Here is a 17,893-nt window from a genome sequence, read left to right as displayed (position 1 = left end):
TGTACATATCGTTATACATATAATTAAACACATGGATTGCTAAAGTTGTATAGTTAGTGGTGTTTTGTTGCTACACCTTTGTGCCTGTCAACAGGCAGAAATGGGATTCTTTATGTTCTCAGGTTGTCCGTCTACCAATTTCACCTCACAAAAAACAATTATTTTCTTGAGGACATGAACTCTCACAAAGGTTTCCAGGTAAAGTAATGTGGTTGAAGGTCAAATGGTTAGTGAAGGTGAGAGAATAATCACCCCCGCAGTGGAAAAACACATGTCCCGAGTCCTAAAATTTGTATAATCTGGGTATCATTTATTTACTGGAGGTATACAGTCACTGAGAGGTAATTCTAGTTTTCCACATTTGTACTACGATATTGTAAGTAAATAACTTGATTCAAAACAAAACATTGTTAAAACACTGTTTATCAGGTTTAAAACTATCACACATGCAAATCTATTTATAGTTAAACAAAGATCCCTGATTATAATTGACTGACTTTGGTGTAAAGTAATTTTACCCCAATGTTATTGGGCCTATAGTCATTCAGTATTTATCAGCAATCATCATTTTCCTACAAAAGTTTAATACACATGTTTTTTCTATATTCAGTTTTATTTTAACATAACAAACCACTTTTCACTCATGAGCTGACTGGATCTTCTCTCCCGTCAGGGTCTGTTGACTATACTTCTGTTCGATGTCCTCTATGGTTTCTGGCAGGCACCTGTTGCGTGTCTCTGACAGCGTTCTTGCCACCATCCCACCAAGGAGAGCTATAGAGCACAGGACAACCTGTGGCAGCTCCTTCCAGATGTCGTCCAGTAAGAGGATCAGTGGAGCCACAGCTACGCCAAACCGAGCCATGAAGGAGTTATAGCCCATGCCATTCTGTCTGAAAGCCAAATGTAATTCCAATCATTATTTAAAAAACAAATCAATGCTGTTCCAAAGCTGATAAAGCACACAGTACATTGCCAGTCTAAAACTGTGATCGGTTTGTTGTAATTGTAAGGATGGAAAAAGCAAAGTTACCTCACTACGGTGGGATAGAGCTCAGTGCTGTAGAGAACCACAGTTGTAAAGGATGCTGATGAAAACCCTTTTCCAATGACTGCTATCACAGATCTGACGACAGACATATCTAAAAAAAAAAAGAAAAGAATGCATTTTCAAAATGTATTATTACAGTCTTATATGAAAATGATTCATTATCAATTCTGGTGTGCAGTGACACAAATGTACTCTCTCAGCTACCTGTAGGTACCACAGTGTTGATAGCGAGACAGACTCCCGCCAGCAGCAGAGCTCCCACCTCGGTGCTTCGCCTTCCCACCTTATCCAGTAAGTAGTACACTGCTAGTTTGGCTGGGAGCTCAATTGAAGCATAGGCAAACTGAGCGAGGTAGATATTGAGGCCAAAGCCTGTGAGGTTGAAGCTGATGCCATAAAAGGTGGTTGCCACACAAAACCTGGGTGGAGTGGAAACAATAAACAGTCGGTTGTCATACACTGACAACTGTGAAATGAATCCTGTAACCCATCACCTGCCACTTTATTAGGTACAGTGACTCCTAATTAAGTGGTCTGAGTTTGAAATGCTGTGCATTCAGAGATTGTAACAAGTGGTTATTTCGGTTACTGTTGCCTTTCTATTATTTTGAACCAGTCGTGTCATTCTCCTCTGACCTCTGACATCAGTGAGGCATTTTCATCCAGATATTTTTCTCATGTTTGGACCATTCTTTCTGCATGACAGTCCCAGTAGATAAGCAGTTTCTGAAATACTTAGGCCTGCCTGTGTGGCACCAACAACCATGTTATGTTCAAAGTCACAATTCTGAACTTCACAAGGTGGTCTTGACATGAATGCATGTGACTGTCTAATCAGACGTTTGCATTAACATGCAGTTCAGTACAGTACATACCACAATATACCAGTCTTCAAGGCCATTCTCCTCATCTTGGATGTTCGTATTAGATCGATGTAGGAATAAGATCGGTCTCTTTTTTCTGTCACAACAATTGTTGATAATGTCTGAAAGAAAGAAATTGTTGTGATAAACAAGTAAATTACATAACATACTGTGGTAATGTGTATGCAAAATGCTGACCTCTGTTTTAAGTGTAGTAAGGAACTTCTCTCGCTTGTTAATTTCGGCACATTTTGTCAAATACATCTGAGCTTGCTCCAGCTTTCCATTTGCAATGAGCCACCGAGCCGACTCTGGCATCCACCTAATGTTGACGGCAGTGACTGTCATTGTGTGTTCATTAAAAACACAAGCCATAAAGAAAATAATTGTAGAAACAGTCGTCAACACACTCATCTAAAATGTGAATTGAGGCAAATTTCAAATCTTTATCAGGCAAAAGCCTGAGGTTTGGGACATGTTTGTCTGTGATGGAGGAGTTTGACCAATCACAGGGCAAGGTCACTCTTCCAGCATCAGTAACAACTATGTATATGCACAAAAACCTTACAAGAGAGTTGGACAATAAACGGGAACATGTGCTTTTACCCAGAAAAGGCAATTGTGTCATCTTGTCTGTGTTCACTCACAGAAATATTAAGGCCCAATATTTAGGATTTATGTATTTCAATTTCCATCCATTTTGGATTACACAGATTTTACATAAATAGATTAATAGACGTAATGTTAAAACATAAATTAAACAATTAAGAATGAGATTGATGTAATAGTACTAATAAACCCAATGTGTTTTAAATGCACAATAATCAGATGTATGCATTTAATACAAATTAATCCAATTTTTATTTCAGAACTTAAAAAACAGTGTATGTCATTTTGAATTAAATAGGTTTAATTGCATACACATGGTTATTAAGCAAACATATTCTTATTAATATGGAATAAAATATTTAAGTATCTGAAACAAATTGGATTTTTTTTGTACCAATAAACACATTGGGTTGGGTTTATTAGTACTATTACATAAATCTCATTCTTAATTGTAAAGTTTATGTTTGACAATTTATGTTTGACAATGTTTGACATCACATTATTAAGTTTATTCATCTATTTATGTTAAATCTGTGTAAGTGGATGGAAATGTTATATGCAATTGAAATTCATAAATTGTAATAAATATTAGGCCTAAATATTTCTGAGTGACATGCTGTAGGAGATCATGACCATGGACACTGATATAATGTGAATAATATTAAAACATCCAGACTTTTTTTGGTTAAACGTACAGCTACTGATCTTATATGCCACACCCATAACATATTAACATGTAGATGTCTCCAGTGCTGGACCCAATCAAACATAGGTACAGTTGAGTTACAGGAGTTTGTTCATTTTGAAACTAAATGTCATGCTCCTACATTTAGCCTCTACCTTTAAATTCAAACATGGTTACATGACACTTGACGTTCCTTTCAAATGAAAGCTGAATAATCTCAGTTTAGGAGCCGTACCTCCAGGTGATTAGGGCCACGATCAGAGGTGATGTGACACAAACAATTAGCCATCGCCAGTCGTTCACAAAGTACGCAATGGCTGTAAAACATATCATCCCAAATGTCCATGATAAGCTGTCCACCACTGCCACCAGCTTTCTGTGCTCGACGTCCACCCACTCCACACCTGCAAGGAACCAACACAGCACACTTTAGCAAAGATCACATGGAACATTATTGTTATTATTATTATTATTATTATTACAATACTTCATAAGGTGATACAAAGCAGAATTGATTTACTAAGCACTGCTGAGACAATGATGATGCCAGTGATGCAGAACCCGGTGAAGAACCTCAGCACCGCAAACATCCCATAGGTTGTAGAAAATGCACTTGTAAAAGCAAACAACATTGCGGACACGTAGGACACCAGCAGCGTCTTCCTCCGGCCAAACCTACAAAAGTTTAGAGTGTATTTATAATATCTGCATATGTCGTGGGTCGGCTAGTTGAGTTTGCCTAATAGCCAAGCTGTGATACCTGTCACTCAAACTTCCAAAGGTCACAGCTCCAAACATCACTCCAATGAAGAAGATGGTCGCAGTTACCTTGTTTTTGCCTTTGCTGTCACATACCAGGTCCCACTTGTGCAAGGACATGAAGAAAGAGGAAGAGTTCAGTCTGTAACCTAAACACAGGGAGCTTATTCATAATCATAGAATAATGGAGGACATGGTTTAAGTCACCTGTGAAGTCAGAGTAGATTTGAAGGTGGTGTTATCGTACACCCATCCATTCTGACAGGACACAGTGGGGAGCCCAGTCGTGTTGGAGGAGTTGAACAGCAGATGATACTGGGCTTTTGCAAACATCTGGCAGGAGCTTGGAGTCCCGTCGTCCTGCAATGGAATACCAACAACAAGCTTCTCTGCCTCTGATAAATTCCCAAAAATACCTCCATCATCCAGAGAGCTGATGTCACAATGGTGAGCAGGAACCGCTGATATGAAGTTGTTGAGCATGAAGTGGCACGGCAGTGTGAAGCGTCCGATGAAGCTGATCGCGATGATCATGACCTGAAATCTTCCAAATCCATTGATGTCGGCAAGGATGTTCTCAAACCTCATTGTGGCCTTTTGCTGTGGTTCCTTTGAAATTAGAAAAAGTAAAGCACGGCCATGTCTGAACACTTAAATGACCACACAAGGTAACCTTTGATATTTGACCATTGCCAATGGTGAATATTTGACCTCACTTAACCACTAGATAACACGTTTTTTGTTTTTTTTTGTGCCACGGTGAAGTATTCATGGTAATAATTAAAGGAAATGAGTCACCATTTACTTTATTACTTTCAACATACAATGTCACCACAAATGAGTGACAATGTAAAGCACACTGCATAATGTAGTGCATGTGAATTAAACATGTGTTACAGCATGGTAAAGCAAGCGTGTGATGTGATGAATGAAACTTCAGTGACCTCCACAGTCACCAGATCTGAACCCAACAGAAAACCTCTCTGATTAGGTCGAAGTGGAGATTTGCAGAATATATGTTTACATTTTCAGACATTCAGCGATGCAATTATTATCCTCAGCTCAAACAACCATTTCAATCTCTTTGTTTTGAATTTAACAACCTGAAATGCAAAAAAACTGAAATCTGATTAGGATGAAATTTCTCAAATCAAGGAAATACATGCTTCTTTTTTTAGGTATTTCCTCTTGTCAGTCTGAGTTTATGTTAGATCATTTTACGTGCTTTAAACATTCTAATCTATAGTTAGCTTGATGAGGTGTTATAACATGATACTAAGGTTTTATTACTGGTTCTGAGTAAATAAATGCTTAAAGCTGGACTTATCATGATTAATACACTGTTTGATCAACCCTGACAAACACACAACTGCTACGTCAATGTCAGAATGTATTATTTCGAGCATTTTATCCTTGTCATGTCTTTTCATGTAAGAAATGTATCTTATTATGACATAAAATTGACATCATAGGTCATCAGAGATTAGGGAAACATCTCTGATGACCAATTCAAGTACTGGGTTTACACAACGGTGCAGCCAGTATATTCACCAAATAGATTTTCTGCGTCAGATAAGTTTAAATATAGACAACTGAAAGCGGAGAGGAAGGTGGTGACAGACATGCCCGTGTGGATCATTTTCTCCTGGACAGGGAAGCAAAACGAGGAACTTCAGCTAGGGTTAGCCAACTCTCTCTCTCACCCTCCGTCTTTCACTCTGTTGGTGGATATTTATCGTATATCATGTCCTTATGGACCATTCTTTTGCCTTGCCATCTTCTCTTATCATGTGACAAGAACTTTAACCAAGCATCTGCAATGTTTATACAAATAAAACAGATGTTGGGACAGTTATGTGTGTGTGAGTTATGTGTGCATGAACACGGTGTAAAGCTCGGTATGATTGGCAGCTTTTTAAATGCGTATTTTGGCAAATCTGGTAAATATGGTCACAGTAAAGAGTAAAGAGAAGCAAAATAATGATGAATTTGTTTATTATCAGTCATGGCAATAATTCAAGGTGACACTTCAAAGTATTAATGCAGGCCTCTTGGTTGAAATGACGAAACAGAAAATACATTTAAGGTGGACACTTCTCATCAGATGCAGAGAATGAGCGCCTTCTGAAACACACGCACAGATAATCATTTTATTTGATTAACACTTATCCGTGAATATCTGGATGCACAGTGAGAGTTATTAAACGGAATCCAGTACCTCATCTGTTCCACTTCCTCAATCGTCTCTGGTAGGCGGGTGTTTTTTGTCTCAGGAAGAAAAGAAGCAGAAAAACTTGCAACCAAAGCCAACAGGACGAAAACAACACTCGGCAGAGGGAGCCACACTTCCTCGAGGAGCATGATCAGAGGGGATATAGACACACCTAAACGTGCCATGAAGGAGCAGCTACCCAATCCATTTTGTCTGTGTTGCAGAAAAAGAAAACATCTGACTAGAGGGAGAAAAGCAACTTTCAGGGATCCGTTACACAGCACATGCTGAAACACTGGAAAACAACACTCTGGATATTAATCAGTGAGTTTTCCAAACGTTGCAGAAAAAACTTGCATGTAGTGGCGACAGTATCTTGACCTTCTTTTAGTCAGTGCTGGTGTAGATTGTTTCTGATGCACATCAAACAGATAGTGTCCACAGCATGTTCACCTCCGGGCTCAGGCAGGCCTTTTTTACAACTAAACAAACTCAAACTGCAAACTAAAAGTAAACTGATTGTGGAAGCTGTAAAACAGAGGTTTCAAACTGATGGCCCACAGGCCACATGCTGCCCCCCGATTCATGTGGAAATGTGGCCCACGACCTCCTCTTAAACACAGCATGAGACAGAATATAACACTAAATATCTCTGCATGCAATATTCTTTTATAATAGTAATAATAAGACATTCAGTCGTAATTATTGCATTAGAAAATGTATTTCATTCAACAATAAAAGCACATATGTGTATATATAAGCCCGTTTGGCGTTTTAAATACAGATGTCCACATTATTATTTACTTCATTTTACATTTACTTCCCTGTTTTTGATATGAATAGATTGATTTTGCGTCATATACAGTATATACTGTATGTTTCTATTGTGAAATGCACATCCTTCCACATCAAAAGAAGCACTTTTACTAAAATTCTGCAAAATATGATCATGATGAAATATAGTCTTTTAATTTTTTAGCTCATATTGCCCAACCACTTTTTTTTCTTCTCTAGACTGGCCCCCTCTTGACCACACTTGGCCCAGGTCACTTGAGTTTGACACCTCTGATGTAAAAACTGTGTGGTCTCCAATCACCTGCGCCTGAATACACATCCTGTCCAACATATCCACCTTTATAATACCACCTGTGGAAGCTTATAGTATCGATACAACCAAACACTGGAACCTCTGGAAAGTGGATTTAAATGTGCTGATGATCAGCTCTGTACTGACCTGATTACTGTGGGGAACAGCTCTACTGTGTACAGATATACAGTGGTAAAAGCTCCCTCTGCAAACATTTTGCCCAAAGCTCCTGCAGCTGTTCGATACAGCCCCATGGCTGAAAAGAAAATGCAGAATTGGGACATTTCAACTCCACCCTCTGTTATATTTATAGATCTGCTGTTTAATGATTTCTGTCATCTGTTATCATTGCAGTAGCGACGGTAGCATTAGTGCTTCAGGAAAGCCACACTTCTCAATTCATCGCTCACCTTCAGGGATAAACATGTTGCAGAATATGCACAGTCCTGTGAGAACAAGTGTTGCCACCTGATTTATCCTCCGACCTATTATGTCCACGGTGAAGTAGAGAAATGCCTTTGCCGGGATTTCTATCACACCGTAGATGAACTGTGTGAGATAAATGTTCATACCAAAGCCATTGATATTCAGGCTGATTCCATAATATGTACTGGCGACACCAAACCTGCATGAAAAGAAAAGTAAGGAAATGAAACATGGATTATAGTAGCTTCATTTTATTTACTTCCCCTCTGTCATTTTTTATTATAGATCATTTATAAAGAAACTGTGTTACGATGTATGTTTATTATTATTTCAGGAAAGCATGGATATGCATTCATTTGCATCAACACTTATTAGAGGTACAAAAAAAGACTTTTTACTCTTGAATAACAGTATATATGTACAGACAGGAGAGTAAATAATATTTATATATATGTATATGTATATGTATAAATATTATATAGAAGGTTGATTTGGTATACCACACAATGCCAGAAAGTAGAGCCACTCTTCTCATTCTGGGAGTCCTCACAAGGTCCAAATAGGAATATTTTCTGTTTTCATTTTCTACAAATATGACTTTGGACAGACTCTGGAGAGCAAAAGAGAAAGCTGATTATGAGAGAGTGAGATGAAGAGCTATGTGTATCAATGTCTAACTGGAACTGACGTGTACCTCAGGCTTTAGGTCAGCCATGAACTGCTCTCTGCGGTTGACCTTTGCACACATGCTCAGGTAAAAATGGGCACTGTTTACCTTCCCATTGCTTATAAGCCACCTGGCAGAGTCAGGGAGCCACCTATAACCAAACATGTTTTAATTCATTCCAAATGTCATTTCTTATGCTGTAAACCCCAGGATTATTTTGAGTGCGCTTTTATTGGTAGATCATGCTTCATATGTTGACATGTGATTGAGGGATAGCTGTGGGTTAGTGGTAGAATGGGTCATTGAAATGTTGTAGGTTTGATCCCCAGCACCTGGGGTCTACATGCCAATGAGCGCAAGACACTTAACGGTAGAGTTGGAGAACTGATCCTCAGTTAGAGCAGACTACATTTTTAATTCAACATTCCAAGCCCCTTTCCTCAGACTTCCCTCTGAAGCTCCGCCTCCGGAGCACAAGAATGCACAGCAAACACAGATTCACGAGCACTGCGCAGCATCGGTAACTTTCGGTACCTTTCGGTGGATAATTCAATTGACAATGTGATGAAGAATAACAACAAATACTAATAGTTCACAAAGACGTAAAGTTACCCTACTGGTCCATGTCATCACTTTGCAGCCATTTCTGGGCTTTCAGTTGTCCCCACCATTCAAACATAGCACCAAAGTTCACTCTGGTCTTAAATCGCTCTGCATCAGCCTTTTTCTTGGTGGTAGCTTTCCCAAAAACCAACAACTGTTGTTGGCAGCTTTTCTGCCATAATGTGGCTGTAACTGTCTCGTTGTATTTAACAAGCTAGCATAAGCTCTGGCGTTGTCTTCTGAGCATGCGCGATTAATGCACAAAGAGGTGTACACACAGAGGGGAGGGAGGGGCAGATGGCAGTTCGATTGATGCATCATTCATTGGTTGCATCAATTGCATTAACAGTGCATTAATTCATTGGTTACAGTCAGGTTGTGAAGAGGATTTTAAGCAATACAGTAAAAAATGCTCCAGAAAATGATCTCCCACACGACCTTTAACCCCAAGTTGCTCCCGATGGCTGTGCTAGTAATGTGTTAATCAGTATGCCTTCTCTGATATGATACAGTTATGTGCCAATATTTTTTTCTTACCACCAATAGATCATTGCCAGTAACAGTGGGGAGGTTGCTGCGGCAGTCAGGTACCGCCAGTCATTCACAAAATAGGCCAAGACTGATAGCAGGGCATTAGAAACACTCCAGTCCAAGCTCATTAAAATGGCCACTGCAGTTCGATGCTTGATGTCCACCCATTCAATACCTGTTATGAAAAAATACACTTGAATTACACCCAGCTTTACACTTACTAACTCTCCCACTGTCCGTTTCATTAACACACATATACAGCAGTAATGAAACAAATGTTTTTTACACCAGTGTAAAACCTCACATAGGACAAATGAGATTATGCTTATTCCAGAAAGTCCCACTCCAGTAAAAAATCTCATCGCAGAAAAAACGGAAAGGTTAGTGGAGAAAGCGCTCGCAAATCCAAAGACTGTTGTCGTCACATAGGACAACAGGAGTGCCCTTTTCCTGCCAAACCTGTGAGACAAGAAGATAATGAATGAATTATTTAATGAATATGCTGTTAAATAACCTGAATAGCATGTATTTTATATGAAAAGGTTCATTGGAGAAGACACATGTATATTCCTTCTTAAAATAAAGAAAAGTAATTCTGTAGATAATATGTGGGCTGTAGTTCATTTTATTTTCAGAATGAAGCTTAAAAATACTAATCAGATCAGAACTTGTTTTTGCCAGCTGATAGTTGAGTATTAACGTTAAAATCACTGGCTTTGGTTCTTTCTGTTGTCTGTCTGCACTTGGCTGGATAAAATAAGCTCCTCTGTCTCTGATAAGAGCTTTTAGACAGCTGTTGCTATAATAATCACAAGGCCTCATCAGATTATAGGCACAGCTGAACTGATTGCACTACTATTATTGGACTACTATTTCTGACTGTCTTGCTAATAGCAGATATACCTCAAAGGACAACATTTGGACTAAATTCTTTTATTCCATACAGCTGCATGGAGGCTAAAGCAAAAATAAAACTATTAAATAAACAATAGTGCTGTTGCAAAACAGTATGTAAACTGAACTGAAGACTTGAAAAACCTGTCACTAAGATATCCAAACAGTGCTGCTCCAAACATGACTCCCATGAAATAGATTGTGGCAGTGGCTCTGTTCAAAAGTCTCATATCACAAACCAGATCCCACTATGGAGGAAAAGAGATAATATATATTTTTTCAAAGTAAGATGACGAAAAAATAATAAAGTTGCTCATTTGGACTTTGTTAAATGTTTTGTAGCTTTAAAAATAAAATAAAAAAACCTCACCTCTGTGGCCAGAGTAGATTTGAAGGTGGTGTTATCGTACACCCATCCGTTCTGGCAGGACACGGTGGGAAGCTCAGTGATGTTGGAGGCGTTGAGCAGCAGAAAATACTGAGGCTTTGTGAACATCTCACAGGAGCTTGGAGTCCCATCGTCCTGCAGTGGAATACTCACAACGAGCCTCTCTGCCTGTGATAAATTCCTAAAAATGCCTCCATCATCCAGAGAGCTGATGTCGCAGTGGTGAGCAGGAATAGCCGCAATGAAATTATTCAGCAGGAAGTGGAAGGGCAAAGTCATACGAGGAATGACCATTATTAGGATCAACCCCAACTGGAATTTCCCAAAGCCATTTACCTCTGCCAGCACATTTTCAAACTTCATCTTTTTTCTTTCTTTTTTTAATTCTTTGAAACAGAGTTCAGAAAATTATAGAATATTTCACAAAACACGCATGATGTGCGTTTGAAAGTGAGTCAGGAGCTTTTTGCTTTTTGTTTAAAATGCTGCTAGTTAATGGTCAGTGATCGCAGTGTTCTCACACAGCCGTACAAGTAACATATTTAAAAAAAGATAATAAATCATTTGCTAATGACTGCCTGTTATTGTCCATGACAAGTACAATATGCTTGGTTATGTGCAACCTGGTCAGTGATGGACCCGGGGTCGTTGTGTGTTTCCCCCTCCACCAGGTGACCCAGACCCTGACTTGTGTCCAGTTAGCTCACTTAGACACTCATTATGCCTCTTAAATTAAAACCAGTGGGAGGTTTTTTCTGCTGCTTCCAAGACATGGAAGATAACCACAAAAATCATTGTAATAATAATATCTGTGATAGCGGACCACGACAGATTTGTGTCTGGTTGTCTGCCTGAACAGCTCAGCAGTGTGGAGGGAGAAATACTTCACATGGTATCCTAAATATTATGATAAATCCACATTGGAATGACTCAATTTAGATGATGTAGAATTAACCCTTACAACACAGAGCATTTCAGCTGCTTTTTTTCCATTACTGTGTTAAAATGTACAGTATACACAGAGGCCACCAGGATGTCCATATAAGGAGTTGTGTATTATTCCCACGCCAAATTACCATGGGTGCACCTGCGCACCGTGTGAGCACTAAGGGTTAAAGACATGACCACACATTCTGCTGGTTCAAGTGTTTATTGAGTTAAAATCCCCTTCATCTTTTTAGTTGTGAAAAAACAGACCATTTTTAACAAGTGTGACTTTTATTGAATCTCCTTTCTCCTTGTTGATTCTAACCTGCAACACAGATAAAACAAAAATGTGTGTCTTTCTTAATCACAAGTCGGTTACAGCTCTCAAAAAATACACAAAGCATTTCTATTTCTGACTCCAGCTAATGATTTACTGGTGTCTGAAAAGATTTCAGACGAAAGAATCGTACATTGAAACTATGGTGCCCCACTTCCTCGGTTAACTGGATTATTCTTTAGCAGTGAAGCGTGCTGATGTGGGTAATTGCTTACTATAGCTTTAATATTGATTTATGTAACATTCAATCATTTCCTCCTTACCTGGGTTTCTCAATGTCTTCGATGAACTCTGGCAGTCGGATGCTTAATGTTTCAGGCAGGAATGAAACTACTAAACCGGACCCAACTGCCACTGCACAATATATGACTTGAGGGAGGAGATACCACACGTCCTCCAACAGCATGATGAGTGGGGATAAGGAGACACCCAGCCGTGCCACAAACGACGTGTAGCCTAAGCCGTTCTGTCTGGAAAGTCAAAACCCCCGAAGTTAATTCACACCTAAAACTATGCAGAACAGAAGATCATCATCTATGGTCTGTTGCTGACTGACCGCACAACTGTAGGATAGAGTTCAGTTGTATAGAGGTACACGATTGTGAATGAGGCCTCGGACATGGCTTTTCCCAGCACGGCGACAACAGTACGAGACACCCATTTTTCTGTGGGAAAATATTTAAAGAAGTGTTTAATCCAAAAGCATATTCAGGTACATGCAAAAAAAATAAAATGATTGCAAAAAACAATCATTTTCTGCCCAACAGAAATTACCTTTTGCAATGAATATGTTGATGAACAGACAGAGGCCGGTCAGTAGCAGGGTCCACATCTGACCAGGCTTTCGACCAATCTTCTTCAGGAAGAAATACACACCAACCTTCATCGGCATTTCAATGGATGCAAACAGGAATTGTGTGAGATATGGGTTCAATCCAAACCCGGTGATATTTAGGCTTATCCCATAATATGTAAATGCAACTCCATACCTAAAAAATGATGGGGACATAAACATGGCTAATTTAATTGTTTACAATTTTGATATTACAATATATAGAAATCCTAGCTTTCTAGCAGCATGGTGGAACATTGCATATTCCATAATACATACATACATTTTATATCAAATATCATGTTACATATTATTATTTTATTGTATTTCAAAGAAATATTATCAGTGCTGGAAAACAAACGCAGACAACATACAAAAGAAAACAGGAAAAAAAAACAGAACTCTTAAAGTTATTATGTTTGATTTTTGTGAACAGAACAATGTAACATTATCATTTCTAATTTCAGTCACACTCCAACCTGTTTGCAGCTGCCCTGCTTTACTAGCGCAGTGTAAAATCACTTCCTGTTTGCAGCACAGGTATGATAACCAAGATATAAGCGATGAGAGACACAGGGAGTCATGTGGAGCTTAATCAGCATTATGTAAACTCATTTGACAAAGGTTTGAATAGAAGTTGTACATGTTACAGAAGTCAAATGGTGGTTAGTTTGGCTTGGCTCGGCTTGGAGACAACAAATTGTATGTTTTTGAGGAAGTTGTGTGGATGAAAGAGGGTGTATTATTTCAAGTTAACATATTAATCTCCTAGCTGCTGCCCTGGCTCTACACTTACCACACTATCCCGGAGCATATGGCAAGTTTCCTGATGTTTGGAGTTCTGAAAAGATCAACAAAGTTGTACTTCCTATCTGCCGTTTCATTTTCCACAGATTCCAGTAATGCCTGCGATTGAGAGCGTGATAAAAAAAAAGATCACACAATTCATTTTGTTTAAAACAACCAAAAAATGTGATGAAGTTAGAAAAGGAAAGCAGACTGTACCGTTGGTGTGATGGTGGCCAAACATTTGGTTCTATTGTTCATTTCAGCACATTTGATGATGTAATAATGAGCGTCCTCTGCCCTCCCCTTTGCCAGTAGCCACCTTGCAGACTCTGGCAGCCACCTGGAGTGACAGGGTGAGTTCAGTGTCCCATCACAATCTTTTAATTAGTGCGAAAAGTGTAAAAACTAATATTTCAATACCTCCAAGCAATTGTGGCCAATACCAGGGGTGAGGTCGCAGCCAACAGGAGCATCCTCCAATCCTTTATCAAGTAAGCCATTCCAACCAGAATCCAATTCCCAATTGTCCAATCCAAACTTATAATTATACCAGAGAATGTTCTGTGTTCCATGCTGAACCATTCCACATCTGCACAAACAGCAGCACAGGAAAGGATAAAGCATTTTCATCCTTCCTACACACAGGGAGGGCAAGTATTTCTGATACAATTACTTCAAATACGCATGTCAAATACATTCATACAATTTGTATTTTATTGAGATGACTTCATATTTTGTTAAAATACTGTGAAATACATACAATTCAATTTCTTTGGAACAACATGATGACATCACAAGAATTTAATACGTGAGCTGCTGCTGCTGCAGATTGGACGTCACAGTGTTTGGTGCCTATACTTTAATTTGCATGGACTTGTTAAAGTCTCACACAGCAACTCAGTGACTAAGTCACGAGTTTCAGAACCACACTTTTTAAATGTATTTATTTTTTTGTTCTCCTTTTAGTGACTGAAGTTATAATAATTGATCTCTTCTAGACTTTGACTTTGTGTTTTTTCTCAATCCTTGACAGGGTCATTTCATCATGATGTCATCATGTCAATAGGATGTTACATTTAAATGTGACTACCTGATTTTTGTGTGTGTTTAATTGAGTCCATCTGTTACTGAAGTAAATAAATGAAAATACAAAAATACAGTAGTTTATTTTGATACGTGTGGCTACTGTATTTTGTAGTTTATTTTGATACATTGGGTATTTGGCATTTTATTTTAAAACATGTATTTTTTGCCCATGCCTGCACAAACATGTTCTCTTTTTTGATAATACTCACTGAGAACGATGCAGATGATACTTATTCCTGCAAGTGACATCCCTGTAAAAAATCTCATGATGACAAACATCACATACGACGTGGAGAAAGCACTGAGCACTGCAAACGTCATGGACATTATGTACGACACCAGCAGGAGTGGACGTCGCCCAAATCTGGTCATGGAAAGAATAAAATGAGAGCGATGCCGTTTGTCACTGCTTGTTATGAAATGGTCAGCATGTACAGTCACAAGAAGAGGGATATTAGTTAGCTCATTCATCTCATGATCCGCTTTAATGCAGTAAATCAAAGTATGAACACAGAGCTTTCTGTACATAGAGCTGAAAATAAAGTACTATTCTGCTCATGGACGTTTTGTACATGTGCGTAATATTCTGCACTTGCTTTTAACTTGAAAATTTTACCTGTCACTGAGAAAACCAAATAAAGGGGCTCCGACCATGACTCCAATGAAGAAAATGGTGGCCGTTGCCTTGTTCATCCCTTTTCTGCTGCACACGAGATCCCACTGAAAAACATGCACATTTTTATTTTATTGTGGGTTTTTTCACTGGTATGTGATACATCATTAAATGTCACTTTGCATGTATTATCTACCTATATTTAAAACTTTAATCACAAAGGATGTGTTATCTTGATAAAATATGAACTATTCTTTAAGAAATGATTTAACAAACAATAATAATTAATAAAAAAAATCATATTATTCATTTACGAAATGACTCGTCTTACCTCTGTCGCCAAAGTCGATTTAAAGGTGCTGTTGTCATACACCCATCCATTCTGACACGGAACAGTGAATGCATCCTCACCACTGTTAGATCCTGATAGATTTTGATATTGGGGCTGTGAGTACATGTGACAGGAGCTCAGAGTCCCATGCCCCTCCGATGGAATGCTAACAGCCAGTTTCTGCTCTGGGGTCAGACTCTTGAAGAAGCCTTCCTCGTCCAGTGCACTTACGTTGCAGTGGTGATCTGGAACCGCTGCCATGAAGTTATTCAAGAGAAAGTGACATGGCAAAGTAACTCGGGAGAGAAACTGAATCAAGACCAGCGTGATTTGGAATTTTCCAAACCCATTAATCTCTGAAAGTATGTTGTCGAATTTCATTTTTGCGCTGCTGACAGAGTGAGCAAAAGGCTGGAGCAGAGCTGTGAAATAGACTGACTTTTATGGATCTTGACTAAACGAGACACATTTACCAGCACCATGTCAATCATTAAATGTTCTGTAGATGTCATTATGATTAAGACTTAATATTTAAAAAGATTGTGTCTGTAATATTGTGCACGATAAGCCTAATGAAGTTTTTGAAATGTTTCAGATTAAGAATGTTTTATATTGACAGTTAAACAGTGCCATCCTGTTCCAGTCTATGAATGAGATATGGACCTTTAACTAAGGTTCTTCATTAGCCTGTCTGCGTGTGAGCCGTTACATTAGGCATCAAATGTTTGCTTCTCCTTCTGTTTGAGCACCAACCAATTAACTCCCATTAACCTGAGGTATTTGACCTTTGACCTTTGCCTAATGGAGACGTGGTGGGAGAAGTGGTGGGAGGTTCCAAAAAGAACAACAACAAAAATGGCTCTCACACCTGCATTTTGTTGTCTGTGATATATTCACATTAGCTCAGTGCAGAGGTGGAAAGAGTATTAAATATTATACTCAAGTGAAAGTATATATTAATATAACATTTGTTTTAATACGATACATGTTTTTGTATTTAAAACGTAGTGAAGTACAGTACTTACTTTACTCAAGTAAAACTTTAAAAATCACTTTAAAAAGTACAAGTACACAAAAAACTTACTCAATTACAGTAATGCAAGTACATGTAATTCATTATTTTCCACCTCTGGGTCAGTGTATAATTTTATAGTAAATTGCTGTAAATTCACTGCTGTCTAATGCTGTTTAATGACATTAAACTGCAAATTCACAGTCTTGTAAGTTAAGCTTAAAGTTGATTATGTGGCTTTGTAATCAGCTATAGCCTATAATTTTTGATATAATAAGTCATTATTTTAGTTCACAATTGTTTCTAATTACTGTCTTTACCCTGAGTCATTGGCCATTGTAATATTTTTGGCCTTTTTCATTAGCAAATGTTTATATTGTAACAATATAAAAATTAAAGGCTTAAGTTAGATGTTATACATAATAAACCTCAGTGGCTTTGAAAACTTAAAATATGATCTACATTGAATAGATCATTCTCTCAATTCCATACATTATTGTCTAAAAATGTAATTTATATATTGCATTAGACTGCTAACTACATACACAGTTTTCACCTCTATGTGTGTTTTATGGACAAATATGTTTTATGGGGCCATTGTAGTTTGGCACCACCTTCTGGATGAAGTTGGAAAGTACTGTGTTTGAGTGAAAAGGGTCATTTTCCAAACAGTTGAAGACTGATGAATTTATTCCTTGCCTTGTTCTTGCATTTGATAAAAATCAAATCCCAGAATAGCTCAAGAAAATAAATAATTAAACAATGATGTTGTTTTAAGTACCAAAATAAACACTGGCTTTAAGTGGGGGATAGAAATGAGGTGTGTTTGCACCACGTATCAAATAAATGATCTCGGATTCAGTTCTTAAATGGAAATGCATTGCTGGTATTAACTGCAATGATAGATGTAGAACAGTGGAGGGAACGAGACCTCACTGTATAAACATGAGTTCGGAAAAAACAGCCACCCGATTGTTTTGTTTATAGTCCTGGATGCGAATGCTGCTTTACCCTGATATTACATACCATTCCATTTAGAGCGTTGACGGCCTTGATGAAAACCTCCAAAGCAAAGCTACATTTCCTATTGTGGATAGGAAGATTCAAGTAGTGACAAAGGTTAGAATGTGCACTAATGCTGAAATCTCCCAATCTAATCAATGAATGCACTCATGATTGGTAAAATGTTGA

The 17,893-nt window shown here is 38.3% G+C and overlaps 1 protein-coding gene across 1 annotated transcript; it reads right to left on the bottom strand.

The window, feature by feature from the left end:
• Positions 1-14: 14 nt before the first annotated feature.
• On the bottom strand, positions 15-16,582 carry LOC131466722 (uncharacterized). The gene is made up of 27 exons (XM_058640158.1): positions 15,691-16,582; positions 15,363-15,466; positions 14,956-15,110; positions 14,081-14,249; positions 13,877-14,000; positions 13,668-13,777; positions 12,814-13,028; positions 12,596-12,704; positions 12,303-12,509; positions 10,758-11,181; positions 10,532-10,635; positions 9,798-9,952; positions 9,500-9,668; positions 8,387-8,510; positions 8,193-8,302; positions 7,677-7,891; positions 7,414-7,522; positions 6,186-6,392; positions 4,175-4,610; positions 3,969-4,072; positions 3,729-3,883; positions 3,444-3,612; positions 2,113-2,236; positions 1,927-2,036; positions 1,256-1,470; positions 1,034-1,142; positions 15-893 (listed from the first exon to the last, which is right to left on the bottom strand). The coding sequence occupies exons 1-27, from the start codon at positions 16,069-16,071 to the stop codon at positions 638-640; spliced, it is 4,869 nt and encodes a 1,622-aa protein (XP_058496141.1). The 5' UTR covers positions 16,072-16,582; the 3' UTR covers positions 15-637.
• Between the last annotated feature and the right edge of the window lie 1,311 nt (positions 16,583-17,893).

Source organism: Solea solea, chromosome 10 (genome assembly GCF_958295425.1).
Source record: "Solea solea chromosome 10, fSolSol10.1, whole genome shotgun sequence".
Lineage (NCBI taxonomy): Eukaryota > Metazoa > Chordata > Actinopteri > Pleuronectiformes > Soleidae > Solea > Solea solea.
This window is presented reverse-complemented; position numbering and strand designations above follow the sequence as displayed.